General features: G+C 56.1%; 4 protein-coding genes across 8 annotated transcripts in view; 1 reads left to right on the top strand and 3 right to left on the bottom strand.

Moving 5' to 3' along the window:
* The window catches only part of ACSF2 (acyl-CoA synthetase family member 2), a 50,459-nt gene extending 46,628 nt beyond the window's left edge, over nucleotides 1–3,831 (bottom strand). Inside the window, exons 1-6 of one of the 3 annotated variants that reach the window (XM_064675932.1) lie at nucleotides 3,170–3,831; nucleotides 2,958–3,085; nucleotides 2,697–2,783; nucleotides 2,139–2,260; nucleotides 1,805–1,937; nucleotides 1,317–1,432 (exon numbers count right to left, since the gene is read on the bottom strand). In XM_064675932.1, the coding sequence (XP_064532002.1) occupies nucleotides 1,317–1,432; nucleotides 1,805–1,937; nucleotides 2,139–2,260; nucleotides 2,697–2,783; nucleotides 2,958–3,085; nucleotides 3,170–3,791 (1,208 nt within the window). In that variant the 5' untranslated portion in view covers nucleotides 3,792–3,831. The remainder of the gene's footprint in view (nucleotides 1–1,316; nucleotides 1,433–1,804; nucleotides 1,938–2,138; nucleotides 2,261–2,696; nucleotides 2,784–2,957; nucleotides 3,086–3,169) is intronic. The other 2 variants (XM_064675933.1, XM_064675934.1) reach the window with 2 other exon arrangements.
* Nucleotides 3,832–3,913: 82 nt separating this feature from the next.
* MRPL27 (mitochondrial ribosomal protein L27) lies at nucleotides 3,914–7,187 on the top strand. The gene is made up of 4 exons (XM_064675949.1): nucleotides 3,914–4,011; nucleotides 5,356–5,478; nucleotides 6,219–6,286; nucleotides 6,759–7,187. The coding sequence occupies exons 1-4, from the start codon at nucleotides 3,990–3,992 to the stop codon at nucleotides 6,963–6,965; spliced, it is 420 nt and encodes a 139-aa protein (XP_064532019.1). The 5' UTR covers nucleotides 3,914–3,989; the 3' UTR covers nucleotides 6,966–7,187.
* Nucleotides 6,605–13,481, bottom strand: LOC135424578 (uncharacterized). Of its 3 annotated transcripts, none has more exons than XM_064675947.1 (5): nucleotides 13,324–13,481; nucleotides 12,583–12,704; nucleotides 10,660–10,758; nucleotides 10,062–10,226; nucleotides 6,605–8,673 (listed from the first exon to the last, which is right to left on the bottom strand). In XM_064675947.1, exons 1-5 carry the CDS (start codon nucleotides 13,409–13,411, stop codon nucleotides 8,527–8,529), a joined length of 621 nt encoding a protein of 206 aa, XP_064532017.1. In that variant the 5' UTR covers nucleotides 13,412–13,481; the 3' UTR covers nucleotides 6,605–8,526. The 3 variants fall into 3 exon arrangements, 2 of the variants coding, with proteins under 2 accessions (XP_064532017.1, XP_064532016.1); XR_010435269.1 differs by lacking the exon at nucleotides 13,324–13,481 and adding an exon at nucleotides 9,141–9,252 and having other exon boundaries at nucleotides 8,564–8,673; nucleotides 12,587–13,317; XM_064675946.1 differs by lacking the exon at nucleotides 13,324–13,481 and having other exon boundaries at nucleotides 12,587–13,082.
* A 2,378-nt stretch (nucleotides 13,482–15,859) lies between these two features.
* Nucleotides 15,860–26,677, bottom strand: XYLT2 (xylosyltransferase 2). The gene is made up of 11 exons (XM_064675931.1): nucleotides 26,508–26,677; nucleotides 21,367–21,838; nucleotides 20,735–20,910; nucleotides 20,236–20,438; nucleotides 19,782–19,862; nucleotides 19,416–19,632; nucleotides 18,848–19,024; nucleotides 17,712–17,974; nucleotides 17,404–17,599; nucleotides 16,644–16,977; nucleotides 15,860–16,306 (listed from the first exon to the last, which is right to left on the bottom strand). Exons 1-11 carry the CDS (start codon nucleotides 26,658–26,660, stop codon nucleotides 15,984–15,986), a joined length of 2,595 nt encoding a protein of 864 aa, XP_064532001.1. The 5' UTR covers nucleotides 26,661–26,677; the 3' UTR covers nucleotides 15,860–15,983.
* Between the last annotated feature and the right edge of the window lie 923 nt (nucleotides 26,678–27,600).

The following is a 27,600-nucleotide window of genomic DNA, read 5'->3' as shown; positions in this document are numbered from 1 at the left end:
CAAAGCAGTGGATGCCAAGGAATCAGTTCCTTCACTACCTTAGTGGACTGCTCATACAGAATCGCTGTATCTAATTTAATACAGATTAAATGATTTCTTCCACCCCTTACATCAGCTGGCCACCTGCGCACGGTGCCAGGTATTCCTGAGGCATCCTCACCTGGATCAGAAGCTGAGGAGAAGGGTAGGCAGACACAATAGCCTCAGCCATCGCAGGGCTGACCCGGTTAAATTGCTGTATCTGCCTGTTCCAAACTTTCAAGAGACCCTTTCCAGAATGATCCACCTTTACCCCTCCACACCAACGCTTCTCCAAGTAGAAAGAGAACCCCGTATCCTCTCGTTCTCGCCTAGGGAGAACAAGGAATGAGGAAGGGAATAAGACAATGAAGAAAAAAACTGTCCCTGTGCCTGTAGTCACAGAGCCAGAACACTGTCCCTCACTCGTGCTGTTAGAGACACTGCTGGCATCAAAAGAAATGTTGACAATTTGACCCTATTTGCTTTATATTCGTTACCAATTTCTTTTAAGACCCAGATTGATATGGAAAAAAAAGCAATCCTGACACAAGCCAACACACAGAAAAAGTGGTAAACAAGAATTCACCTTCTGGCTGTCAACCATAACACTTTTACATGTAATTTTTAACATCTCGTCTCCTCTCATAGCTGACATGGAAAATCCAGCAGCTACTGTGAAAGGAATGCCAGGATTGTGTGAGACTGCACAAGATGGCTTTCTGAGCTATCACTGTGTAGCACACTGCTATTCTTCCTTAACAGAAACAGCAAAGTGGTTCATTCTCAGGCATGTCTCTCTTGGTTATGCACTGTAGAAGAAAAGCTGGTGCTGTAAGAGCACCAAAAATCTGCCTGAGAACAATAGCTTTACTTGGTGTCAAGACTCCAGGGTGAAACCTGAGGGTGCTGAGGCACTGGAACAAGTAGCCCAGAGAAGCTGCGGCTGCCCCATCCCTGGAAGTGTTCAAGGCCAGGTTGGATGGAGCTCTGAGAAACCTGGTATAGTGGGAGGTGTCCCTGCCCATGGCAGGGAGTTAGACTAGATGATCTGTAAGGTTCCTTCCAACCCAAACCAGTCTGTGGTTCTGTGAAATCAGGGTCTGTCCTCACCTCTCCAAGGGCAGGACATCAGTTTCAAGAACAAGTCCTGTGTTGAGGGAGCTGCATTAGCAGCTGCTGTGTGTCGCCTGCTCCTTTAAAAACCATTATACACTGTGTTGTACCTTCTATTCCCTCCCAGTAACTGAAAGTGCAGCCTCTCCAAATGAAGGACCAAACCTCCTCTGCTTACTCACTTGAATGGTGCCTCAGCCACAGCTTTTGTGAACATAGTGGCATATTCCCCGAGCTCCTCACAGCTGTCAAAAAAGCTGACCTGGACTTGTGTGCACAGCTGCAGATCCACCAGGGCCTGTATCACCATTGGAAACAACAAATGGGACAATCAGTCTTCTCGCATCAAACCCTACTTTCGTCTGAAACAGAAAAGGGTTACAAAGATCTCGCTGTAGAACAGGACCATCTGCTCTCTCCCCATTTTGGGAACAGTTAATTTACGGCACTGAAGTATTCAGGGGCAGTCTGTCTCTGCCAGGTAGTATCAGTTCAGTGTCCTCTGAGCTGCCACAGCTCCTCCATGGCACACTCTTGTTACACACAGGGCACTACGGATGGGCTCTGCCAACTGCATCCTCCCATCCAAGAAATGGTGTGACTAGGTCAAATGTTCAAACACTGGCAGACAACAGATGATGGCTGCATATCTGTTTTAAAAGGTACTCACTTCTTCCATGTCCATTCTGGTTAACTCCAGGCCAGAATCCTTAATTTTCCTTTTTCTCCCTTTTCTCTGCTCCTCTTGGTTCCCAGGCGCTGCTGCCTGTTGCAGTCTCTGTTTTGACTGAACTCCGAGGGACCTAAAAGGAGTAAAAGTAAGACCAGGGTGAGAGGCTGGATAGGCCTTTGCTTCTGTTTTTGTATAACAAACAGTGGAGCAGATCTGGGTGGGAATACCACTCATACTCCAGTCTTTGCTAGTAGGAGTTAATATAAACACCTATGGCATTTTTCAAGGCCAGAGAAAAACATAGAAGTGTTTGGAGGGAAAGAAGTTTGACCTGAAATAATTTTCTACTCCAACTACTGCCAGAGCCAGAATTTTCCCAGGTAGCTTCTCCATCACGTGAGCTACATAGCTCTGCAGGGTCATCTTCTGCCCTTCTGTGCAGCTGTCAACATTCTGCAAAGATGGGAAAAAAAGGGGTTAAACCATTCTGAGGTACACAGGGAAGCACAGCAAACTATGGCTCTGGTTTTGCAGATGAGTCTGTTCACACTTGCTCTTCAGGGAAAGCAGGCAATACTTGACCCTGTGTACAGTTATAGCAGAAAGAAATAAAAAATAATTCCCACTTGATGGAGCAATGTTACCCCTTCAGGGATGTGTGAACATTTTTAACTAGGAAAGTTTGTCAGAACTTTACATTATACAACCCAGCAGTTTTGATCCATTAATAGCTCAACCTCCCAGATTTCTGTTTTACTGAAAGCCTGCATTCATCCCCCACATAAGATTTTGTCCCACACCGAAACATTCCTGCCACAAAGAGGGATGACAAAACACCAGTTTTGCATCAAGGCATGTACAGGAGCACAAAAGTCATAAGCGCTCTCACTTGTTTGTAACTCTGAGCCATGGACAGAAACTCCCCCAAGCCAAGCAGAACCAGGACATTTAGTTCTTCTGTCCGTTCATCTCCCATCTGTTCAGATATGAAAACAAATAGTCAGCCTAACAGTCTGCTCAGAATTCACTCAGACTCCCACTCAGAGCAGGGAGTTTAGGGGGTGTTTACTTGTGTTGCTAAATACAATTATGAGTGAGTCCAAACAACAGACGAAAAAAAGGCAAAACCATCAAGATTTTAATTACGCACCTGAGACGACACAGTCTTTCTCCTCCAGGTGATGCTGCAGGGAACAGCCTGGTTCTCAACCACACAGGAATAATTGGCAGCCTCCAAAGCCTTAAGGATCTGCTCACCACCTTCTACCTGTAAGAGGGCTGAAATGGGCACATGGGTCAGGCCTCCACAGAGAGGAGACAAACAGCCAGCGCAAAGCAGGTGCAGGCTGTGAGGACAACTACCTGGATCCAGCACCACTGTTATGTATTTCTGGCACTCTCCCGGCCGCTGAGCTTTCAGCATCTTGGCAAGGGCTCTCTTCCTCTCTTTCTCCTCCTCCTGCAGCCTCCTCTTCGCTTCTCGTTCTTTCCTCCTCTCCCATGCAGCCTGGCAGACTGCCGCCCTTTCCCTCTGACTATACTGTCGCTTCTTGGGAGGGGGGGACGCTTCTGTGCTTGCTCCGCTTACCAGGGGGCTGCTGGGCTCGTCTTGGCCGACCGGCAGCGCAGGTCCCTCAGCACCGCATGTGCTGTTTTCACCGCCCCAACAACCTCCTCCAGACGGCGCTGGGTCTCCCCACGGCCCTTCGCCGCCCGGAGCCACCAGGTCACCGCTAGCGCAAAGCCCGTCCGGCTGCCAGCAGGGCTCAGAACCCGCTCCCCCTCTCGCCGCGACCCTGCTACGCAAAGCGGCGACCTCCTCCACCACCACCTCCTCCTCCGCCTCCTCGCCCCCGCTGCTCACCACCACAACTTCGGGGTCGGGAGACGGGGGCCGCGGGGGCCTCGGCTTGTGGAGCTCCAGCAGGGAGGACAGGCTGGGCAGCTCCTCCTCGCTGCCGCTCTCAGACTGCAGCTCCGCCATCGCGACCCTTCCCCTCAGAAACCCCCCCCCCGCAGCCGCCCCTGGGGGGGGGTGGGAAGCCCGCGCTGGGCGCTGATTGGCCGGAGGCGCGAGCGGCTGGCGGCGATTGGCCCGAACGCGCGCGTTCGGGCCAATCGCCGCCAGGTGCGCGCGCACGCCGCCATCCCAGCGGGGGGCGGGGAAGAGGAAGGGAACAAGATGGCGGCGCTGGGGAGGCTCTGTGAGTGAGGGGGCGGTTTCGCCCTCTGAGGGGAGTGGGGAGCGGGAGGGTGAGCTTGAGGGGGAGTGGGGCCGTGCGCCCCCACGCCCTCCTCACCACCACAATGGGAGGTCGCTCCGCGGGATGTTGCGTCCCCCCCACCCCGGGGAGCTCGGGGGGTCAGGGGTTTCGCGTTTCGCCCTGCGAGCTGAGGCGGAGCCGCGGTGGAGTGGGCGGGTTTGTGTAAGTGAAAGTGTGACTGTGGTTCGCTCCGTGACAGATTGCCTGTAGTTTGTCACGTGCCGGAGGCTTTCGTTTACTTAGTGGGTCGTCTCCTGAAATTAGGGGGGTTTTGTAGGGCAATTACCTGTTTCTCGACATGGAATCATGGGCAGGTTTTGGTTGGAAGGGGCCTTAAAGATCACCTTGTTCTAGCCCCCTGTCGTGGGCAGGAACACCTTCCAGTAACCCAGGTTGCTCCAAGCCCGATCCAACCTGGCCTTGAACACTTCCAGGGATGGGGCAGCCACAGCTTCTCTGGGCAACTAGAGGCCTCACCGCCCTCACAGGGAAGAATTTATTCCCAATATTTAACCTAACCCTTCCCTCTGTCAGTTTGAAGCCATTCTCCCTTGTCCTGTCACTCCATCCGTTGTCCAAAGTCCCTCTCCAGCTGTCCTGGAGCCCCTTTAGGCACTGGAAGGGGCTCTAAGGTCTCCCTGGAGCCTTCTCTTCTCCAGGCTGAACACCCCCAGCTCTGTGCTTCAGAGTCCCTTACTGCCACTCCCAGGGCTCTGTAATCCTTCTTAAAGTCATTAATCATAAAATCACAGAACCATTAAGGTTGGAAAAGACCTCCAAGATCATAAAGTCCAACCCTTCTACTCCTTTCTGTATCGCTGATTATATGCCTATATATTGTACTGAATTGGAGTCTGCTTATTTGTAAGATTTCAGAATATAACTATGTGAGTAAGTGCCATTTGGTCAAGGGGGAAACTGAAGCAGAGATCACAACTGGTCTACTTGCCCTTTGTCAAAGCAATGTAAGAGGAGTATAAGCAATTAAGGGACATCTGTACTGCATTTTACAAGAATAAAACAGGAATTTGTGCATGTCCTTAAACATCGTTGCTGCGAGTTTTATTCCTCCCTGGGCAGCAGCAGCACTTGAGATGTGTCCTCTTTGCAGGGGACTTAGGCCATGGTGGTCTAATTTATCTTGGAAGCACTTTTTTTTTCCCAAAGGGCTTTCACTTGCCTTTAGTTTTAAAGCCTGTCTTAACTGATACCCTTTACACCTGACAAATGAAAGTATGTGTAATAGTTTTTCAGCTGATGTTGTGGTTCTTTCTCCAAACCTAGTTCTAACCACTCCCCAGACAAGCCTGGTTGCTGTCAGATGGGCTTCTAAGAAAACGGGGGGCAGCTCCAAAAACTTGGGTGGCCGCAGCCCTGGGAAACGCTACGGATTCAAAAAAGTAGAAGGTAGGTCTGAGCACCTGCTGGGTCTTATTTGCATTTCACTGGGTTCTTCACAGCTTCTCCCCTGGTACTTGTCACTTGTTGAGTGTTTCAGGAGGAGGTGGGCAGGGCATTTTCCAGGAGAAGGGAAAGGGGAGGATCAGTGAAGCCTCGTGATCAAGGGTTGCCGGTGGGAGGGTGGGGTGAGTCAGCCTCCCACCCCAGGAGCCCTGCCGGCCACCAGCCAAAATTGCCTACAGAAAATGTACTTTGGTTTATCCTTTTCCTCTCTGGAGCACCCGGAGGGAGGGAACGCTGCGGGACACCTCATAACTGCACTGCACTTTCCCCCCACGCTGGGTGGAAAAACTGAGCATTTCCAGTGTTTACAAAGGAGAGAATTACGAGGCTTAGCAGAAGCCAAAGTGCAGATTCTTGCAGCTGAGTGCTCAGTAATTATTAGCTTTGCTGATGGAAACATATCGATGTAAAGGTAATAAAACAAATGCCTTCAGCAACCAGAAAATGCCTTGTACCCCAGAAGCAATCTTTTCACATCTGACTTTTTGCCATGCTCTCTCTGTCAGTTGTCCCTTATTTCCTGCTAATAGCATATTTGTTAAGATGCTTTTAGCATTTAAAGTAATTTTTCCTAGGAAAATGCCCACAGAAAGCTGTGATTTGTAATTCCTGGAACAACTTGTGTTCTGCCAGGGCTTTGGGGAGCTGCTTCTCTGGAGTCTGACCCTGTCACTCTCTTGCAGGTGCCTTTGTCCATGCAGGCAACATTTTGGCTACGCAGCGGTTGATCCGCTGGCATCCCGGCGCTCAGGTAAGGCCTTTTCTCTCTATTCCCTGGTTCTCAGAGAACAGCAGCCCACCCAGAGTCCCACACCCACTGCCTCCTCTCCTTCAGTCTCATTCTTAATGCTCATCCCTGTGTTCTATATGTCCTGACATCGGGGTTTCATCACCTGGTATCTGTTGGTCACAGAGCCTGCTCAGAGCCACCCCTGTGTCCGTGGGACTCAGGGGAGAACTGCAAGTTATGGATATCCCAAAACACTTCTGTGGCCTGCCTGGGCACTTGTCCTTCAGGGTGAAATGGGTGTCTCCTCCCTCATACTGAGCACCATTGCACACTGATTGCTTGGAAGCAAGTTGTGTGGCTTTCTTTTATTTTAAAATACAAAGCAACAGATGCTGTTGAAGCCGGGATATCAAACGAGGCAGACCAGCGATCAGATCTGCTTTAGCTGGGGGCCTCCAGCCCCTCCTTTCTAATGCTCCTCATCCTCTCCCAGGTGGGGATGGGCCGTAACAACACACTCTACGCGCTGGAGGACGGGATTGTGAGATACACCAAGGAGGTCTATGTGCCCCGGCCCCGCAAGAGCGAGAGCAGGGATGTGATCTGCCGCCTGCCCAAAGGAGCAATCCTTTATAAAACCTTTATCAGTGTCATCCCCAACACAGAGGTAGGAAGCTTCAAACTGGTCACCATGCTGTGAGCCTCCTGCGTCACGCAGGCACAGATGGGAAGGACAGACCACTACGGCTGGACTGGCATCTGAGGATGAGAGTGTTCTAGCTCTGGAGTTACCGGTTTAGGACTTGGTTTTGCTCCTAAAGCACAGGTGGTCAGTGTTCAGGCACTGGGATCACCTGCTGGAATTTGAAAGAGTGTTTAATAAATGCAGTGGGGCAGCTGAAGGTCTTGGCTGATCACAGAATGTGTTATCGTGTTCATTTAGTATCTGGACAACCTGTTCCATTGTGCCACTGGATGACTTCCCTCTACAATCACTCTTATGTCCCACTAATAATTCCCTCTTATTTTTACTCATTTTTAGTCATTACCATTCTATTTGTACCTTAATTCACAATACTGCAGAACAGATCCTTTTCCACGTGCATCTAACGCTGTGTTCCAGGAAGCTGGATTTTTCCCTCTGTCTAACTCACCTCAATGATTAACTCAAATACCTAAATGTTCCATTCACTGGCCACATGAGGCAAATTCACAGGCATAACTCTTAACTCATGACTAAGTTCTGGGGCCTGGGAAGATACTGAAGTCTGGGCTGGCATTTGAAGCTCAGCAGCTGGAGGTGTGTCATAAAGCCATAATCCAGGAGACTTATCGTTTTATCTTTGAGTCATTACATGATATTTTTGAGCTTATATTGCTCGAAATGAAGGAGCCCAAATGACTTGTGGCCAAACTGATCTCATTTTATCTACAGGTTGGTAAACAATTTGAAACATTGACTCTGCAGTAGAAAACAGGTTATCAAAATTGGTGGTGTAAGGACACCGGTGTTGACATTATTAGACAGTTCTTCTGCTCTGCAGAAGACCAGGTGAACTGGGTCAGCCACACGTGTCCACCTGTGCTTCACATTCTTCATGGAGACCACCAGCTGTTGTGTCCACACGTCTGTCCTTCCCCCAACTGCAACTCCAGTCCCATGATTCATCTCAGTGGTCGGTGTTTGCACACAGCAGGTAACACAACCCCCAGAGCCTCTCCAAATCCGTGTCTGAGGTCTGTACAGACCTGCTGTTGGTCTCAGGTCCATTGCTCCAGAGCACACAGCGATGCTCCAGTGCAGATCCACTCACAGTGGGGATCCCCACCTGGCAGCCAGTACAGGGATACAGTAAAACACCTGGTAACCTATGAAACGAGTGAAGTAGCATGACACCAGGAGTGTCTGAGGTCTGATCCTTGGTATAGCCGGCAGTGCTGCCTCACTGAGGTACAATGTGCTGCTCCTGAGGAGCTGTGGCCGAGCAGACCTTCCCCTTGGCTTTGCCCTGTGCAGCTCCAGCAGCTGGTCCGTCTCCTTTGGTAACAGTGTTTGCCAGAGAAGAGCAAGCAGATGTCCCTGGTTGCTCTGCTGGCTCCGTGGTTGTCCTTGTGCTGCAGGAGGGATGGCAATGCTGGCTGGGTCTCTTCTGATTGTGGATCTGGGTGAAGGTTTGGCCATTCCCTGTGGAGGGGAACAGTGTCCCAGGCACTTCTGTCGCTGACAGCACAGGAAGCAGCAGCAGGCTGAGGCTGAGGCCTTACACTGCTGTGTTTCGCTGAGTTTGGTAGCTGAGAGGGGCATGGAAAGGGTCTGGAACACCACATCTGTCCAAGGTCTCTGAGCTTATTCCTGATCCTGAGAAAGCTGGAGGATGCCTCAGAGCGTGCTCATAGGGAGGTGGCATCTATTGAGGAAAGAGGAAGAGCATTACAACAGATCAGAAATAACGAGGGGATTATCCCACCTCTTCTTACAGAGCGGATGACAAGGCTCACAACCACCACCAGCCTGAAATTAAGCCCCCGCAGCCCCCAGCACAGCCGGCTGTTGGCGGGGGAACACATGGAGACAATCTTAGCATCAGTCTGCAACACAGCACAGCAGAAACCTGCCCCCCTCACACTGTGTGCCACATTCCTGCTCTTCCCTGTTCCCCTTCAAGGACTTGGCACAAGGCCAGAAAAGACTTGACTTTTGTTAAGAGAGGACTATTATTTGCTTTCCTTTAACCAGGGAAAAAAATCACTGGGATTTACACAAGCACCTACAAACCAGGCTTTCTACCCAGGTTTCAGCAGTGAGTCTCACTGTGTAGCAGCAGAGAAGAACCTCCAGGCCTTGTCACGTTTATTCTGGCAGAGCCGGACTAACCTTCACCCCACAGCACGTGATGGGAGTGGCCCGGGGATGTTATGGAAGAGCTTCCACTGCAGTTCCTCAGCTACTTGTCCTTGGGGATTTGCTCTCCTGTTCTCTCAGTGCTCTGGTTTCACAGAATCACAGAACGGTTTGGGTTAGACGGGACCTTAAAGATCATCCAGTTCCAACCCCCTGGCATGGGCAGGGACACCTTCCACTAGGTCAGGTTGGTAGTTTTAGGGCAGGTACCGTTAGTTACAGCTCCAGACACTGAGTGGTAAGTGCTGACTATCCCAGACTTCATGGTACAGCTTTAAGAGCTCGAAATCCAGGTAAATCAGTGAACTTACAGTGCTCTGCTCAGAGTTTCAAAGGTTTTTGTTCTGCTTTAGGCAATGAGGTCTCTGTTAACAGGAGCCTCTCAGGATGCTGTTGCAGGACCTACTTGGTAGGTGCACTTGCTTTTCCCTATTCTATTGTGGGAGTACAAAGTATCATAACAGGCAAAGCATCCTGCTCATAAATAAGCCATAAACACTTAAAGGTAATAGCAAGGGACCTCCCAGGAGCGTCCTGCAGGGAGAAGGGAGCAAGAACCCATGGAAGCCATAAAGATCCAAAAATAACATTCCCAGCTTGGACTTGTATAGAGCAGGTGATCTGAAGGGCCTGTTCTTTCTCCCTGGGGCTCTGCCCTGCCTCCCAGCACAGGCATTTCTGCAAACACACCAGGGGGGAGATGTATCATTAACTAGCACAGATGTACACCAAAGGAGCCTCCCGATACACTTTGTGCTTTCCCAGAGATAAAAGCTATCAGGGAAAGGCAATCACAGAGAACAGAGTCCTCAGCTACCAACCGCTGAAGGAAGACACAGACATGGGCCAGAGCAGGGACTCTGCCAGCCCCCTGGGCAGGGAGGGGGAGCTCACCTCCTGGGATGGTTCTGCCCACAGCCCAAACCTCTCGGCGATCATCTGGTGGATTTCCCGCTGGCGATCTTTCTTCCGCACGCTCTCGTAGCTTGGCAGGCGGGGCTGCTCCCAGGAAGGGAGCCGGTAGGTGCTGGGGGGTCCAACGCAGAAGAGCTCATCTCCCTAGAAATGCCCATCCCAGGAAAGAAGGGTCAGCGTGACAGTGGCTCTCTTCACTGGTGCCGCTTTGAGTTACTTCAGGGTTCAGAGTTGCAGGTGCCCTGCCATCAACTCCTAGAGAGGAAATCCCTCCCAGGAGGCAATTACACCTTGACATGCTTTGCAGGATCCGAAGCCATCAGGGATCTACCTGGCACTTCATGCTCCAACACCTCAGGGCACCGTGGTGTCCTCGGTAGTATCCCTGCCCCTTACACCCCACCTCCCCCTAGGGTTTTACATACAGGCAGCACTTCCCAAAGCTGTGGGACAGCACCAGAAGATGCTGTCCAGCACCTTCTCCATAGGTGAACCCAATAACTACAGTCTCGTCCCAACCTCATGAGCATCTTTGCCCCCATTCCCGCCCAGCTCCCATCAGGGATCCTGCCATCACCTGCATGCCGGGGTTCTCGGCAGCGCTCTCCAGCCGGGAGGCTCCACGCTGGGGTCCCACCAGCCGTTGGCTGCTGCTGAAGTAGGGTGGGGGGCGGTCCTGCAATGAGGAGACATGAGCAAAGTCAAAACCCCTCACATCCTGCCTGGCAGCTCACATAGGACAGCATGGGAAGTGGGACTCTGGCAGAGGAAAAGCTGCTCCCTCTGCCCATCTGGCTCGTGCGGCTCTCGCTGCTGGCAGTCTCTGCCTGTTCCACAACACCGATGGCTCAGGCACATCCTCTCCAGCAGCACAGGGCCCGCACCAAGGGGCACAGCACAGCCTGGGCCTGGGGCAGGGTTTCACTGAGATTCAGCAGAACCATTTCTCTTTGGGGAACAATAAACCCCAACCCAATTATTCCGCTGGTGTGGATAAGAGCTCTGTTGTGCGCTCAGGGTTACAGAACTTGTAAACTCTTCCCTACCGAGGTTGTCATTTCAGGATAACGCAGCAGGCAGATCTGCAGGGCAATAGCTGTGCCACTCCTGAGCAGTCTTGCTCCAGTTAAACTGGATTCCCTGTCAAGGTGTTGAGCAACAGTGAGCAGAAATCCTACTCACAGAGAACGGCCCCTCGAGCCAGAGCCAGGACTTGAACCTTGGCCATTCCTTGCTCTCAGAAAACCCCATCTCTGTCAGCAGGAAACAGCCGAGAAACTCCCAGGGAGGCACGTGAATGACATTTACTTTTGCTCTTAACAACCAAGGAACTGTTTGTCTTGGCCCTACAGCACAACTATGGAGACTGCAGGAACACAGGGCCCAACTTGCGTATCAATAACCGATGAGCAAAACCAGCACAACTACACCTGCCCAAAAGCTGCCTCACGTGCTACAACTGCTTTACTTTATCTGATGGAAACACATCCTATACACATTCCCTTTCCGTATATAGTTCTTTGCATCCATCTTTCCCACACAGCCCTGCTTGAACCTCCCACCCCAGAGCCAGGCCCCAGCACGGCACAGGCTCAGCAGCTCAGGGTGCATCCTCACTGCCTCAGGGAGCAGCTCCACAGGGCAGGGATCACGGCAGCAGGGCCTGCTTCCAATGTGTGCCATGGGCAGGCAGCAGGGAGGAAGGGGGGGAAAGGAGCAATTAATCATGGCTGCACTATCAATGCAGCCCATTCCCACTGTGATTTTTGCTGGGGACTTCCTAGCCTGCACTGGACTATTAGATTTGCCTTTCCCAGCACAAGTTTCTCTATCCCTTGCTAGCGAGGCTGAACATCCCCTCCTCTCCCATAGAGGAGCCGTACCTGCAGCCCTCCCCTCAAGAGCCATCCAGCCCTGGAAGCTGAGCTTTCCCCAGGCAGTCACCACCACAAAAGCAGTGCTGGCTGCACACACTGCTCTTTTTTCATCAGCTTCCCCAGTTGAAAGCCAGCCCCAGGAAATTAGAGATGCGAGCGAAAGGGCTTTGTGTCTCACTGCTCCTTCCCTGGGAGCTGCGCACAAGAGAGCCAGCAGTCAGGGATGTGAGTGGCTTTGTCTGCCTTTGCCCTCAGCTTCCATCCCCCTTCCCTGCTGGGTCCCTTCCCGGTAAAGCAGAACCCAATCCCACACATGACTGTGCGGGGGGAGGAGGACACCCCCCTGAGCTGCGTGGGGAGCAGGGGCACCTGTTAGTGTTGGGTCTTGGAGATACAACCCCAGTGGCACAGCCAGGCAGGACTGGGTGGGTGGACGGATCTCTGGGATAGAGTGGGAGCAAGGAGGCAGCAGAGCCCAGCTCATTCATCAGCAACCAGCCAGGCTGCAGGAGGGCAACCCGGCAGTGCAGCCCCACAGACCCAGCACAAGGGAACAGGAGCTCGGCGGGCAGTGGGGGACTCATGGGCAGGAGGAAGAGAGGAAGGACTCAGAGGGCACTTACATACTGGCTGGGGGTCTGGAACAAGCGGCAGGAGCAGAGGAACTGGCAGCACATGGGGTCCCGGTGGTACAGGAGCAGCAACAGGATGAGGATCGCCACGATGAAGACGGAGGTGGACACCGCTGCCGGGGGAAAGGAGCGGCGAGTGATCCGGTGGCCCGACGGGCCCGCAGGCCTCCTGCCGCTCGCCCTCGGCCCCTCGGCTGTCGCGGCACAGAGCAGCTTGGAGAAGCCCCGGAGAAGCCGGTTCCACCTGCTGCCCGTCCCAACGGCGCCAAAGCCCCTTTGTGCCCAACATCTCTCTACGAGACCGGGAAGAACCTGAAGAGCCGGGGCGGGGGCTCACCCCATCACGGACCGCGGCAGCGGGGACCGGCCCCGGGGGACCCACCCCGCATCACCCTCCCGGGGCTCTCGGCTCTCTCAGCACCACGGTGCCGGCTCCCCAGCGCTCCTGTCTCCGGGAACCCACGGCTCCCACCCGGCCCACGCGCTGCTCCGCGGAGCCCACCGGCACCGCCAGCCCCCACGGGCACCGCCACCCCGCCACCCACCCCGCTCGGCCCCCAGCCCCGGGAGCCAGCGAGACCCCGCATTAGGACCGGACGCTGCAGCGATACCCCCAGACCGGGGGTATCCCCTCACCGGCACAGCCCGGGAGGCACCGGCAAAGGCCGATCCCGCCCGGCGGCCGCCCCCGCTCCGCTCCCGGCCCCGGCGGAGCCCGCTCCCGGCACTCACTGGCGGCGATGACGATGGCCAGGACGTTGCTGTCCATGCCCGCGCTGGCGGCCGCCGTGTTGCCCGAGGCCTCCCCGGGCTGCGCCATCCCGACCCCGCCGCCGGCAGCCCCTGCCCGCCGCCCGCGCCCCACTGGCCGCGAGGGCCGGGGCGGGGCCGGGGCGGGGCCGGGGCGGGGCCGGGGCGGGGCCGGGGCGGGGCCGGGGCGGGGCCGGGGCGGGGCCGGGGCGGGGCCGGGGCGGGGCCGGGGCGGGGCCGGGGCGGGGCCGGGGCGGGGCCGGGGCGGGCGGGCTCAGCGCTCCGGGGGCTCCCGGGCCGCTCCCCTCCGCACACGCGCCCGGGCCAGCCCGGCTCGTCCGCGGGTGCCCCGGCCCCGTGCCGGGGTTACTGGAGCCCCGCGGGGCTCCCGGGATCACCAACATGCGACAGCCCCAGCGCTGCCCCGCTCCTGCTGGGCTGGGCTGCGGGAGGCTTGTGGCCCCGCAGGCACCAGGAGGTGCCCGCTCATTAGCTAATTAACACCTTAGTTAAGTGCCATGTCAAGGCTAAGTAGTCCGGTACCTGCAGGGCACACGCTGCCAGGGTGTAACCGGGCTCAGCCCCCGGCTCCGCGCCGCCGAGCTCTCACCCTCTGGGCACATGCTATGAAAATCCCAAGCTTGGTTTTGGGTCATACATTATCCACACGAGCAAGGTCACTGCCCCAACACCGCCACACCACCTGCCCCGGTGCCCAGGAAGGATTTACACCCTCACTGGGGTGAGCCCAAGCTCCCCCCACCCTTCAGGCCTTCCAGACCACCACAAAAACCGGACACAGAACTGTAGAGATATAGATATATTTGTGATGATGTTGCATATTTAAGACAACTTTACATAATGCTTCTGACACAGAGTTTTGGCATCCTCCCCTGTGTGGCACCTCTCCCCTCCCACATCCCTCCACAGCTCCCAGAATACCCCAGGCAGGAGTGGGCACAGGAGGGATGGGCCAGGTGCCAGCAGGTACCTGCCCTCACATACCAAGGTCTCCATCCCCTCCATTTTACAACACACGTCTTGCAGCACCAGCATCCTTAAATCTGGAGACTGGGAGGGTGAGACCTGCCAGGCAGGGGGAGATGGGACACAGGAGGAAATTGAGGATGGCACAGATCCATGGAGACAGCAAAACCCCACTGGCTCCTGAGACCCTGCCTTGAGCAGAGGGTTGGGCCAGACAGGCTTCAGATAATCCCCAGCTGTGATGTGTCTTCCCAGGGTGAAACCAAACCCAGACTTCTCCAGGCAGCATCAGTCTTGGAGAAAAGAATGTTGGAGGCAGACCGCCAAGGACATCCTGTGAGGACAGCAGGGAAAGGGGATGCTCCATTGCAACCCTTCCCAGGAGGAGGTGGTGTCTCTTCCCTCCGGAGCAGAGGGAAGCAGGAACAGCAGAGAGCGGATGGAGCTGGCTGGACCTTGTCTCGCCTCTTTGCTTTTTGTCCAGGGAAGCACAGCAGGTCCCAAGAGCTTCTGCTGACGCAGCAGAAAAGAAAAGGTCGGGCCAAGGAGCTGTGGCATGGGGCAGCCCTCCAGGCACGGCAAGCTGCTGTCTCATCCGCAGCAGGATGTTGGCCCCAGGGACGATGTTTTGGCAGGGGATGGGGGCATCCCTTTGCTGGAGCAGAGATGAAAGTGGCTGAGTCTACAGCGGCTTGTTGGCCTGGAACCACGCACTGAGCGCTCCCCGTTCGCTGTCACACAACACACCAGGGCTCCAGACATTTGGCACAGTTGGGCAGCTGCCCCATGGGACAGGCAGCACCCCACAACCTGGGGCAACCCTGCCCCAGGGCAGCAGGCTGCGGGTCCCCAGCAGCACCCAGCAGGAAATGGGCAAACAGCAAAACAATAATAATAATTAATAATAATAAAAAAATACGTAAACAACCCAGCACCCTGTCCTGTAGCACCAGGACACCTAAGAGAACAAGGTACGTTACAGTCTGAGGGGAGATGGAGACACAAGGATTTCCCGGCCAACGCGGGCCCTCGTCTCTATTGCACTTTGCATCATATATATTTCTATATATATATATTTATAAAAATACAAACTAAAGGGCTGGGGTGGAGGGGATGAGATGCAAGCCCTGGGCCAGCAGCAGTTCTGTGCACATAGCAGGCTTTGACTTGTTCTGCTTCTGCCTGTCCCCAGTCCCTCGCCAGCCTCCTGGGGGGGCAGCCAGCAGCAACGGCCTGGTCCTGCTGAGTTCCAGCCCAGGGCTGGACAGGGTGCTGAGCTGGTCCAGAGCCTGCCCACACACCAGCTGTCCCTCCCTCCCTCCCACATCACTCTTTCCTGAGGCTCCAAGGCCTGGAGTAACAAACACATAGCTCTTCCCAGGCACCAGACATGCCCTCACAGGGATGGGCACCCCAGCACGCTCTCCCTGGCCAGCAAGGGCCCGTTCCTGGGGAGGTGGGCAGACCCACCTCATGCCTCTCCCTCTGCCCAAAACACCCCAACAGGAGAAGGTTTTCCCCTGCCTGAAGGTTCCCATTCTCTCTTCCTCGAGTGACTACAGTGTAAATGGCACAGGGTGATGTGGTCCAGAGACACCCCATGCCAGAGATGGAGGATGCTCCTCGCTCCCAAGGCCGCCCCCCGGCTGCTCCTGCTACCTCAGCCGCCCGTCGGGTTTGACGGGCCCCAGTTCCGATTTGGGGTCCGGGGAGAGAGAGCTCCAGGACATTTTGCTGCAGGTCTCCAGGGAGGTGCAGGCAGAGGGGCTGCTGACACAGACATCTGCCACAGCCCAGAAGGTGCCGATGGCAGTGTCCGCCCAGTCCTCCAGTGCCTTGCCTGTCAGCTGCGCCTTCCGCGCCGCGTCCTCCTCCGCCGCCTCGGAGCGCGGCAGGTTCAGGATCCCCCCCAGGCCCTGGAAGTTCTGATCCATGTACTCGTTGCGGGGGGGCCCACCGTGCAGCCAGTTGCTGTCGTCTGGGCAGGACAGGGAGAGAAGAGAGAGGGGATCAGCAGCGCAGCAACATCCCTGCAGGTTCTACCTCCCACTATGGTGGGGCACACCACCTCATCCCTTTCCAATCCCAGCTCCCTTCCAGCCCAAGGACTGGGATGCTGACGCAGGAAGGATCTGACTGACCTGCCAATGGGCCCTCCACAGCTGCCCAAAGGCCCAGTTTAAGGATTCAAGTGGGCAAGGGGACACCAGCAGAAATGGCTCCTGCCTTGTCACCAGTCGCAGCCCAGAGGCCAGCACAGGGGGATGCACCTTGGACCGCCCACAGGGTCCTGTCCAGCCCCAAAGCATCCTCACCTTTCCTGAGAGGCTGTTTGCGGTTGAAGGTCTGGGGCACCACCAGGAACTGGTTCTCCCCCAAAGGCTCCCAGAACTGGAGGAGGCGGATGGTCCAGATGCCGGGGCGCAGGGGGTGGTTGAGGGGGGGCTTGTACTGGGTGAACTCTGCCTCGGCATCCACCGTGATGTCGTAGGAGGCGGCAATGACGTAGGTGGGGTCAATCCACACCACCGTGGCTGTCAGGTTGGGGCCCCGTGACCACTTCTGCATGGCCACCGGCTCATCAAAAGGCCCCATCAAGCCTCCAAAATTGCGGAACAGTCTTTCCTTGGGGTCCCACTCCGTGCCCACCTGGAGGGACAGGAGGTACAAACAGTGGGATGCTGGGCAGAGAGAGGTTTTTTTATCAGCTGAGGTTTTGTGTTTCACCTCTCCGAACCAGGGAAGGCATAAACTTTGGAGCCCAAAGCAATGGACAACCCACCCGCCATGGCTCATGTGCCTGAACCCTGTCAGCGCTAATCCAGCCCTGGGAGGCCTCCTGCAGCTGCAGGCGCTGGGCACCATGGCCTCAGCTCCCCCCTGAAAGATCCTCTGTAGGCCTGTTCCCCACCAATCAGCTCCACATGCCACACAGAAACCAAACTCCCAGACAAAGGTTTGTTCTCAGACACAGTGGCAGCACTGTGTCCCTCTGTCCCCACAACGTGGTGCAGGTGGGGGAGAGGAGGAAGGGCTGCAGAGTGGGAGAGCCAGGCAGGAAAGTGCCCCATTTACCTCAAGGTTTTGCAAGCGGTTTGCCTGCCCTCCGTGACCTGACAGCTTCAGAGCTCCTTGGGGCATCATCCACACCTCCAGGGACTCTGCCTGCCCAGTTGCCAAATTCTGCACTTCCTGCATCACCAGGTAACCCTGGAAACGGTCGTCATAGAAATATAAGTGCACACTGGAGGGGAAGCCCCGGGGTTCAAATCTGGATAAAGAGACAGAGAGAGAGGTTGCACGCCTTAGCATTGGCATCCTCCCAGCACGACGTGAAGGCTGCCACTTGGAGCCTGGAAAGAGCCCTACAGCAAACACCCCACCTGCAGAGCTTGTCAGCCTTCACTGCCGGCGTGGACGCAGCTTTGTGGAGCCCCAGCCTGGAGAAGGCTGTGTAGAAGGTGAGGGTGACATCGCTGAGCCCGCTGAGCCCGTCCATGCGGTCATAGACGTTCTCCCAGTACGCCTTGAGGGCCGGTGTGTTGGGGGGGTAGCTGCCGTAGAGGTGTGTGTCCAAGATCTCCAGCACCTCCTGATTCACTGTTGACTCGAACTTGCGGGCGAAGAAGGTGGGTCTGGAGAGTTGCTGGAAGAGCACAGGCATTTCTAACAGTGTTGGCTTCGCTCGCTCTGCCCTCCCACCCCAGTAGGAAGAAACGCTGGGACCCATCCTGTCCCCTTTGAGGGCACAGGCTAAGGAGCAGCCCAGCCCAGCCAGTCTGTACGTGGGATCTTCTATGACAGGATCAGTGGGAGCACATCGAACGCTTACTGGTAATGCAGATGGGTTCCCATGTCTCCCACTGCCGCCTCCTTTCTGTGCTCAGAAGCAGCCATGTGTCATCCAGCTCCTTTGCTGCAATCTCTATTCTGATGGGCTCCCACCCCGCAGAGCTGCTGCAGAGCCCTGCACAAGCCCTGGCCATGTGGCACAGCCTGCAGGATCAGGGCTCTGCTCTGGGCTCTGCAAGCCCAAGACTCCTGGAAAATCCTGCCAACTGCTCTTTTCAGAGCTGGGTCTACCTCCCCCAAGCCTCCCGTGTTCAGTCTACATCCCCATGCACTGAAAGCATGGCATTTTGTCCTGCCAAAAGTGGCAGCACTCCAAAGGGGTTTTACCGAAAAGGTATTTGCCCCAAGTGATAGGTCTGCAGGGAAAGAGAAGGAAAACAGGAGAGAAAGTCTGGGAAGAGGAACAGCACTGCAAGCAGAAGCCTGGCTGCATGGCAGGACAACCAGCACAACCCTGCTGCCCGAGTGTTTACAGACATGTCAACACTGAGCCCCACAGCGGCTGGGGAGCCAACCCTGCTCTGGTCCCTTGCAGGGCTGGGGTGCAGCTCATGGGGGCATGCACAGCAGCTGGCACCGCAGTCCAGGGTGCCTGCGGGGCAGCTCAGAGAGGAGAGAGACAGGGAGCAGGGGAGAGAGCAGGAGGAGAAAGGAGGATGTTTTTCACCTGTAGCCGGAGGAAGTCCTGGGGTTTGAAGTCATTTGGGGAGCACCCGCACCAGTCGACTATGTGTTTATATTGGCACTTACAGCCCAGCTTCCGGTTCCAGTTGGTCACTCGGAGGTTGTTATCGACCAGCGTCTCACAGGCATGGCTGTTCTCCAGGACAGTGTGGAAGAAGGACTGTGCATGGCACAGAAGGGACAAGACACCCAGTGGGGATGGAGGATGGGTGGTTAATGGAGACCCCCACCCACAGAGGAACAGGACAGACCTCAACTGCTCCTGAACAGCTTATCCCTGTTCCCAGCACAAGGTAACACGTAAGGGACCAGGCTGTGCGCCCACACCAGTCCTTATCTGGCCCAGAGGGGTGTCTGGACCTAAAGCAGGGCTGGATGTAAACATGACCCTTGGCCTGTCTGATCCTCTCTCATCTCTGTCGCGTCTGGACAAGGGGAGGCACAAAGCAGAACCAGCAATACCCTTTGCAGCTACCCAGGGATGAAGTGGGACAGAGATGTTAAATACAGTGGTAAGCAAACCCAGCTCGTGCCCTGCAGGCAGCACCCACCTCGGCTGGCAGGAGTGTGTAGGTGTAGAACTGGCGCAGCTGGGACACGAGCTGGTCGTCGGTATAGACCACGTACTCCACGAAGCTGCGCGTCAGCGAGAACCAGTCGGAGCCCCCGTCCACCACGATGCCCTCGGGAATGTGGCGCTCGCCCAGCCGCCACATGTGGGAGTCACACTCGTGGAACAAGCGGTCCAGGCCCTGCTTCTTGATAAACCTGCCAATGTGGATGAGAATGAGGAGTTAGAATTGTCAACCACTTTGCTAAGTGCAGCTTCATGCAGAACAGCCCCCCTTGCCCAGCTGTTTCTGAAATCCCTCCTTTATCTGTTCCTTCAGCTCAGCTCTGCCCTGAGCTGGGATTACCTGGCATTGTCTCGGCCATGAGACTTCAGGAAGTTCTTATCTCGGTATTTGGACAGGAACATCACCAGCTCCTCATTGGTCCTGAGGTGCAAATTAGGAATCATTAATGCCTCTGGGGTGAAGCAGCCAAGTAAACACTCATAATGCAAGAGCTATCAGACACAAGGAGCCTAAAGCTGTTTGGTGGGTGCTGACTCAAAGCCTTGTCCTGTCACTGGGGAGACACAGACACAGCCTCTCTGCCGTCTGGCGCCTCACACGTGTGTTCCCCTGCAACACCCAGACCGCAGGAATAAACAGCCTCCGGCTGGGCTCCTCTGCAGAGATGGGACCAGCCTGGCCCTGGAACATCATCACCAGCACATGGGTGCAATCTCCAACCCCATCTTCCTCAGATCCCTGCTCCTCCCTGCCCCTCCCAAGGCTGCTGCCCGAACACCTCCATTGTCCTCACCTCGTGGGGTAGTCGGTGGCACTCAGATTGATGAAGAAGTCCCAGGGCCACTCAGACAGTTCCAGCAGGTCCTTCATGCTACGCAGGTACATTTTCAGCAGGCTGGCACCTCCCCAGATGGTCACCATGCGCCAGGGTGTCACACGGATGTTGGGGTAGTGCTGGGCCAGCTCCACGGCCTCGCGATGGAGGTAGTTGGAGCGCTGCCAGGGAACAGGGCTCACCCTCAGCAGGGAGCTCATCCTTCTGGAGCCCTGCCCTCCTTGCCACTAGCCCAGGATCAGCCCTCGCAGGAGCCTCCACATGGAGGGGAATAAGACTATTCTGGGCAGGGGGGATAGATCCTGCTTCTGTGGGGTTGCAGAAGCAGAGGCAGGAGGGTCACAGCTCCACAGCAGTGAGGACAAACCCTATCCAACCACTTCCACCCAGCTCTGCTCCCTGTCCCAGTGACCAATGCAGCACCGTTAGCACCCCCTCCCCTCACCCCAGCACACACCTTGTCGACGTGGATGTAGAAGAAGTGCTGCTGGTGGTACACGGCCTTGATGAGCCGCTTCAGCTGGCGGATGGCCCTGCCGTGCACGACCAGCATGTAGGCGATGCGCACGGGCTGGCTGGGGGGCACCTGCTGCAGCCGGCTCTCGTCCCACTGGATGACAGGGCTCACCTTGCCTGCACGTGGAGGGAGAGGGCTGTCAGCCACCCCCAGCCTTGGCATCCACCACTCAGACCTCCTGAGCAAGGCAGGGGACAGCAGAGAAGCACAAGGCCTCAGACAAACCCCAAACTGGCTGCAGTGGCAGTGAACGGTGGCACACCCCCCACGTTGTCTTACACTGACAGGGGCACTTTGAGGGAGGGGCTGTCCTTCTCTGCCCCCTCAAAACAGGAGGTGCAGCTGGGCGGCTCTGACCCCTGCAGCACTGCGGGCTGGGATGAACAGCCCAGTTTAAAGCAGGCTGGCACAGCTTTGATTGGATTACAGAGGCAGCGGTAATCTGGGAATCAGTGACAGATTGAGGCCGCTTGCTGCCAGGTGGGTCAGTGTGGTGACATAAGGAAGGTGGCCCACGCGCCTGGGATATTCCCGATGCCCAGGGTGAGCAGGAGCACCTCAGCGGGACTCACCAGAGAGCTGGCAGTGGCGAGGCACGGACTGGGGCATGAGGCTGCCGGCCCGGTGCAGACACACCACGTTGGCGATCTCCTGTTGGCACTGCTTGGTGCTGGCGCGGGCCAGCGCCGACAGGGCATCTTTGCCCGTGATTTCGCACTTGGGGGTGAAGCTGTTCTCGGTGGGCTGGGGAGCCCCCTCCACGCTGCCCGTGTCACCCTGCTGGAAGACGGCCAGCTGGGCCTCCCCGCGCAGCTCCGTCAGGTTCCTGCGGCTGGAGGAGTCCGGCGCGGCCGGCAGCCTCCATCCCGGCCTGTGTCTGGCAGTGACGGCTCTCACCACCTTGGACACCAGTGCCCCGGGGCTGTCCAGCCGGCCCCGCCACCGCCCGTGCTTCCGGCCGGCGCTGCCCCGGCGACCAGCAGAGCTGTCCGAGTCCTTGGAGCCATCGCTGCTCTCGGGAAACCCAGCTTTTTTCTGCCGCTCCTGTTGTGGTTCCACGTGGATGCAGAAGAGAGGACAGACAGCATTAACTCGGGCCTGCTTCCCCCCGGCTCTGCAAACGTGCTCCTTGGAGCACCTCTGCTCCCAGTCCCCACAGAGCTCAGCGCTGCAGCATAGCAAGTGCTCCAGGAGCAACCACTGTGCAGCAAAGGGCATTACACAGCCTCCTAAAACCCCAGGCTAAGACCCCACAGCACCCCCCTGCATGGTTCTATGCCCCAGTCACAGGGACAGGCCCCTATATGCCAGCAAGGGAGACTTCAATTTGCACACCCCATCATCACAGCACCTGACACACACAGAGGGTCTTGCTCTCTGTGGCTGGGCTTGCTGCAGACTAAACTGCCACAGTGGGTTGTGCCTGCACCAGCCACCCTCCAGAGTCCTGCCCACATAGAGGCATCCCTAACAGTGGAGACAAGCACCAGGCTGCACTGGCAGCCAGTGGTTATTTTACTAGGAGGCAAATGTACCAGCTCTTCCCTGCCATGACCACGCTGTGAGCCCAAGCCCAGCACAGCCAGAGTCCCAGGCAGTCACAGCTGTGCTCTCTGGGCTGAAAGCACCAGAAGGGCATCAACCGAGGTCCTGCCCACACTCCCTTCCCTGGGCCCCAGCTCCCTGCACTGGGCTGGGGCAGGCACTGCCATCATCACTTCCCTAGAAATCCAGTTACAAACCCTCCTATGGAGCCAAGCGGATGTGTAATTAATTATGCTTCGTTACCTCTGCCAGGCTGGCTGGTGAGCCAGCCTTGGGGAAAGCAGGGAGTTGGGAAGTTTGGATTCGATGCTCGTGGGAAAGAACTTTTCCAGTAAGTGGTACCCGTGGGGCTGTGGCTGTGTGCTCCCACTGCAGGGGCTCCCAGATGACAGGCAGGCAGCTGCCTGCTCCAGCCAGGCCTCCCATGGCTCTCTCACAGCACCCCCAAACCTTGACTGCCCAGTCACTGTGTCAGGCACCACAGGGGGCTGAGAGGCACACCCAGGGGTATTCCTGGGCAGCAGCATCTCACGAGGATGGGCAGATGTCTCACAAGAACAGCAGGACTAAACTAGCCCCCAGCACAAGGAACCCTATGGGTGTAGCTCCTGGGAAGGTCACAGCCAGGAGAATGCACACAGTGGAAAGGCTGGAAAGCATCTGGCACGATCTGCCTGCTCCACAGTCCCTGAACTACCCTTATTGTGGTGGCACAGCCTGCAAACCATGGCCAAACCACTGCTTAAATCCCAAGGGGTTGGTTCAGCGGGGATGAGCCGAGTCCACCTCCACCCAGACAGGCGTCACGGGCTGGCCGAGACAGGCAGCAAACCCTTCATTGGTCACCAGGCAGGACCATCAGTTCCACAGCTACAAACCTGTTTTCCCCACCAAGCACCACAGGAGCAGGCAGTCAGGAGCTACAATCAAGGAGCGACTCTCTTCCGTGGGCTCAGCACCGTTCCTACAGGAAGAGACTCACTGATCCCGCTCGTACCCTCCACTCCCCAACACACCTGACTCCAGGGATTCCCCCCATTTGATGCTCACCCCTGGTTACAGTCCTGCTCATCCCCCTGGAAGGAGCCCTGTTCCCAGCTCACAAGCATGCCTGGCTGCCTTTCCCAGTAGGGAAGTTGTTAGAAGCATCGCCAGCTTTTCCGGAGCTGACAGCTAACGAACTCAAGGGTTTCTAATTACTGCACCACAGCAGAGTAATCCCTCCACCCCAGCCTGGCAGGGAACAGCTCTGGCCACATTGCGCTGCTGTATTTAAGACTAATGTGTTGGGCATTTGGTGAGGCTCCCCATCCCCATCTCCTCCTCCTGACACACACAGATGACTCCAGGCACCAGCCAGAGGTCACTTAGAATCACAGAATCATTTAGGTTGAAAAAGCCCTCTAAGATCATTCAACTGTTAAAGCACTGCCAAAGCCACCGCTAAAACATGTCCCCCAGTGCCACATCTACACATCTTTTAGATACCTCCAGAGACTGTGACTCCACCACTTCCTCACCCAGCCTGCTCCAGGGCTTGACAACCTTTTTGTTGAAGAAATTTTTCCTAATATCCAACTTAAACCTCCCCTGGCACAACTTGAGGCTGTTTCCTCTTGTCCTGTTCGCTTGTTTCTTGAGAGACTTACCCTGTCCTGCCTCCCCTAGTGTGACATTGCCACTCCACAGTGCCACAGAGCTGTGGGTCAGGTATTTACCTGCACCCAATCCCCAGCACAGGTCCAAGCTCTGCCATTGTGAGGAGCAGAGTTAACAGCACCTGGTGTCCTGCAGGATTCCCTCTCTGGTTGTCTGACTCCAGTGTCTGCCACATATGACCACCCATCAGACAAAATCAGCACCAAAACTTTCCAAAGTCACCAGAGGAATCCAGAACTAAAATGGCTGGACTCAGCCCCCTAAAAACAAAAGAAAAAGTCGAGGAATCTCTTCTCTAGAAGAGAAGACGTTTCACAGGAAGCTTCTCTGGCAGCCACAGCACACAGTGGACACCAACACACAGGCCCCAGAGAGATGTCACCTCCTGCCTGGAAAGATGATGGAGACAGATCCAGCTACTCCTGCCCTGCACACCATAAAGCATCTGCTTGGTGAATACAGGGAGCCTGCAGGACCCCACAATCAGGCTTGGGAAGAGAAGGGATAGATCCAAGCAGCACAGCCGGCTCCACAGTGCTTCCAGGACTCAAGTCTCCCTTTCTCTCTCCACAGCCAGTCACAGCCCATTCGTGGTGGGGATGAGCTGTGTCCATTAGTGGGAAGGAGCCATTTACTCTGGCAATTAAGAGATCCCAAACTTCCCCAAATCCTTCTAGGCCCACAAGGTCAGGCTCTCCTGGGAGTGTTCCTCTGGCTTTACCAGAAATGCCCTTAGGGGAATGATGACTCCTCCAGGTCTGGCCAAAATCAGAAGCTGCAGGAGGGCACAGAAACCTGCCATTTTACAAGAAATAAAGGTTAATTGGACTTTTCCCAGCTTGCTAATGGGTTTGGGCTGTCTGTAAAATTCACCATCATTCTTGCCTTCTCCAAAGAGGCTCATCAATTCCCAAGCCCTGGAGTCAGGGCTGCTGGTGGTGAACCATCCCATTTCCAGACATGGGGACCCATGGCCAAACCTGTCAACTGCCCAGCTCAGTTTTGGGATGAGACATGGGGAATTCAGGCAAGGACCAAGGCAGAACAAGCCAACAGCTTGTTGCAGGAGGCTGCACAAGGCAGGAGCAGAGAAAAGCAGTACAGGATGGTGCAGAGGAAAAGGGAAGACAGGACAGGTGAAGTAATTTGATCAAGGTCACAGAAAAAGGAAAGGAGCAGTTGGGCACTCCTTGGTGCCAGATCAGTCTGCTCTCATGCTTGCAGTGCCTCTGGATCATGGGCAACTCCATGTCCTCTCTGTTGCCACATCTATTCCCTGGTTCTGTGTCAGTGATGGGTGTATGGCAGCACACAAAGGTGCTCATGGCCGTTCCCCATGGCCCAAGACTTCCTGGGGCTGGGAATTAACCTGCTGAGTGCGTGGTGTCACCTTAGAGACCCTCCCTATTGCAACGGGCTTCCCAGTTCACCTTCTCACCTCTTTGCTCTTGAGGAAAACTTTCTAGACCTGCTGACCATGGGATCACTCTCCACACCAGGAGGCTTCAGCCACTGGTCCATCCAGACACACTGGACCTGGATACAGTCTGGGCAGTACCCAATAAATAAATAAATCCAAATAAGCAACCCAGAGACCAGGAGCTTTGTTTGAAGGTGGCAGCAACATCCTTCAGCAGCCTGAGCCTCCTTGATACCTGCTCTGTGCCTGACCTTGGGCAAACTCCTTCAGCAGCCTGTGCCTCGGTTTCCCCACAGTCACAAGAAAGCAGTGACACATTTCGCCCCAGCAGAGTGTTCTGGTACAAAGACAACAGGGACTCCAAAAGGCCCTTGTTCCCTCGAACTTCACAGGGATGCCCCTGACCGGGCCAGGTACACAGGAGCTGACACAAACTTCCCGAGCTGCTGTGTGTGCCATCCCAGCTCTCTGAATTCCGTGTTTTATATTTGGGTGCAGCCGACCTCCTCACAGCATCCTCCAGATCACAGAGAAGTGCAAGACCCCCATAAAGCCCCCCACACTCCCTGCCCCATGCCAGACTCCAACCCCTCTGGGCTGCAAGCTACAAGCTCCCTTTCTCAGGTGCTGTGACCCTGCACTGCTGCAGTTGGAGACCCCTCACAGGCGACATCCCACTGCCCACCCCAGTGCCCCTGTCCCCATCAGCCTGGGGCTGTGGCCCCCCCTCCCCAAGCCAGCGACCCCATCCTGGGTCCGGGCCTCACCAAGCCCACAGAGACACCCTGAGCGTGGGGGGGAGCACGCCCTTTGTGCCCCCCTCCCAGCTCCAGAGCAAGAGGTCACTCCGGTCCCCCCAGGACACTGTCCCCCAAGGGTCTCCCCACAAAAAACACCCCCTTCCAGCACGCACCGCCCCCCATGACTCCTCAGGCCCTCAGCCCACCTCAGTCCCCTCAGGCCTCCCCTGTCCCCCGCGTCGCCCTCAGCCCTCTCACAGCCCCTCCATCCCCTTCGCCGCCCCCCCGACCCTTCACCGACCCCCCGGCAGGCCCCGGGCGGCCCCCCCCGCTCCCTCCCGCGGCGCACCTCGGCCGGCCCCTCCTCGTCGAGGCCGGCGGAGCTCCAGAGGACGAGCCCCTGGAGCAGGAGGATGGCGAGGGCCGTGGCGGCCGCCAGCCGGTACCGCCGCACCAGCTTCCTCGCCCGCCCGCCGGCCACCATCGCCCCGCCGGCCACCATCGCCCGCCGCGCCGACAGCGCCGCTGCGCGTGCGCGGGCAGGGGCGGGGCGGGGCTTGGGGAGGGGGCGGGGACAAGGGCGGGGCCGAGGAATGGGGCGGGGCCGGAGTGAGAGCGTAAGAGTTTGTGAATGTGAGTGTGTAAATGTGTGTGTGACTGGGTAAATGTGTGTGTGTAAATGTGTGTGTGACTGTGTAAATGTGCGTGTGTGTGTGAGTGTGTAAATGTGTGTGTGTGACTGTGTAAATGTGTGTGTGACTGTGTAAATGTGTGTGTGTGTGTAAATGTGTGTGTGTGTGACTGTGTAAATGTGTGTATGTGACTGTGTAAATGTGTGTGTGTGACTGTGTAAATGTGTGAGCACTGAGATGTGTGTTTGTGTGCAATTGAATGTGTGTGTGTGCAGTGGGATGTGTGTGAGCACTGGGATGTGTGTTTGTGTGCAGCTGGATGTGTGTGTGTGCAGTGGGATGTGTGCGTGCACTGGTGTATGTGTGGGATGTGTGTGCACACTGGGGTGCACATGTGTTTGTGTGTGCTGGGGGGTGTGTGGCCACACGTGCACTGGCAGTGTGTGCCTGTGACCACTGGTGCCAACCTCCCTCTCATGGGCAGGGACACCTTCCACTAGCCCAGGTTGCTCCAAGCCCCATCCAACCTGGCCTTGGACCCTTCCAGGGATGGGGCAGCCACAGCTTCTCTGGGCAACCTGTGCCAGGGCCTCACCACCCTCACAGGTGAATTTATTCCTAATATTTAACCTAACCCTTCCCTCTGTCAGTTTGAAGCCATTCTCCCTTGTCCTGTCACTCCACCCCTTGTCCAAAGTCCCTTTCCAGCTCTCTTGGAGCCCCTTTAGGGGAAGTATTTCAGCAGGGGAAATAGGAAGCAGTGTCTGCATGGCGATAGCAGCTCCGGGGAGTTCCGTGACCCTCTGTGAG

Source organism: Pseudopipra pipra, chromosome 19 (assembly GCF_036250125.1).
Source record: "Pseudopipra pipra isolate bDixPip1 chromosome 19, bDixPip1.hap1, whole genome shotgun sequence".
Lineage (NCBI taxonomy): Eukaryota > Metazoa > Chordata > Aves > Passeriformes > Pipridae > Pseudopipra > Pseudopipra pipra.
Note: the sequence above shows the minus strand (reverse complement) of the source record. Positions and strands in the feature narration are given on the sequence as shown.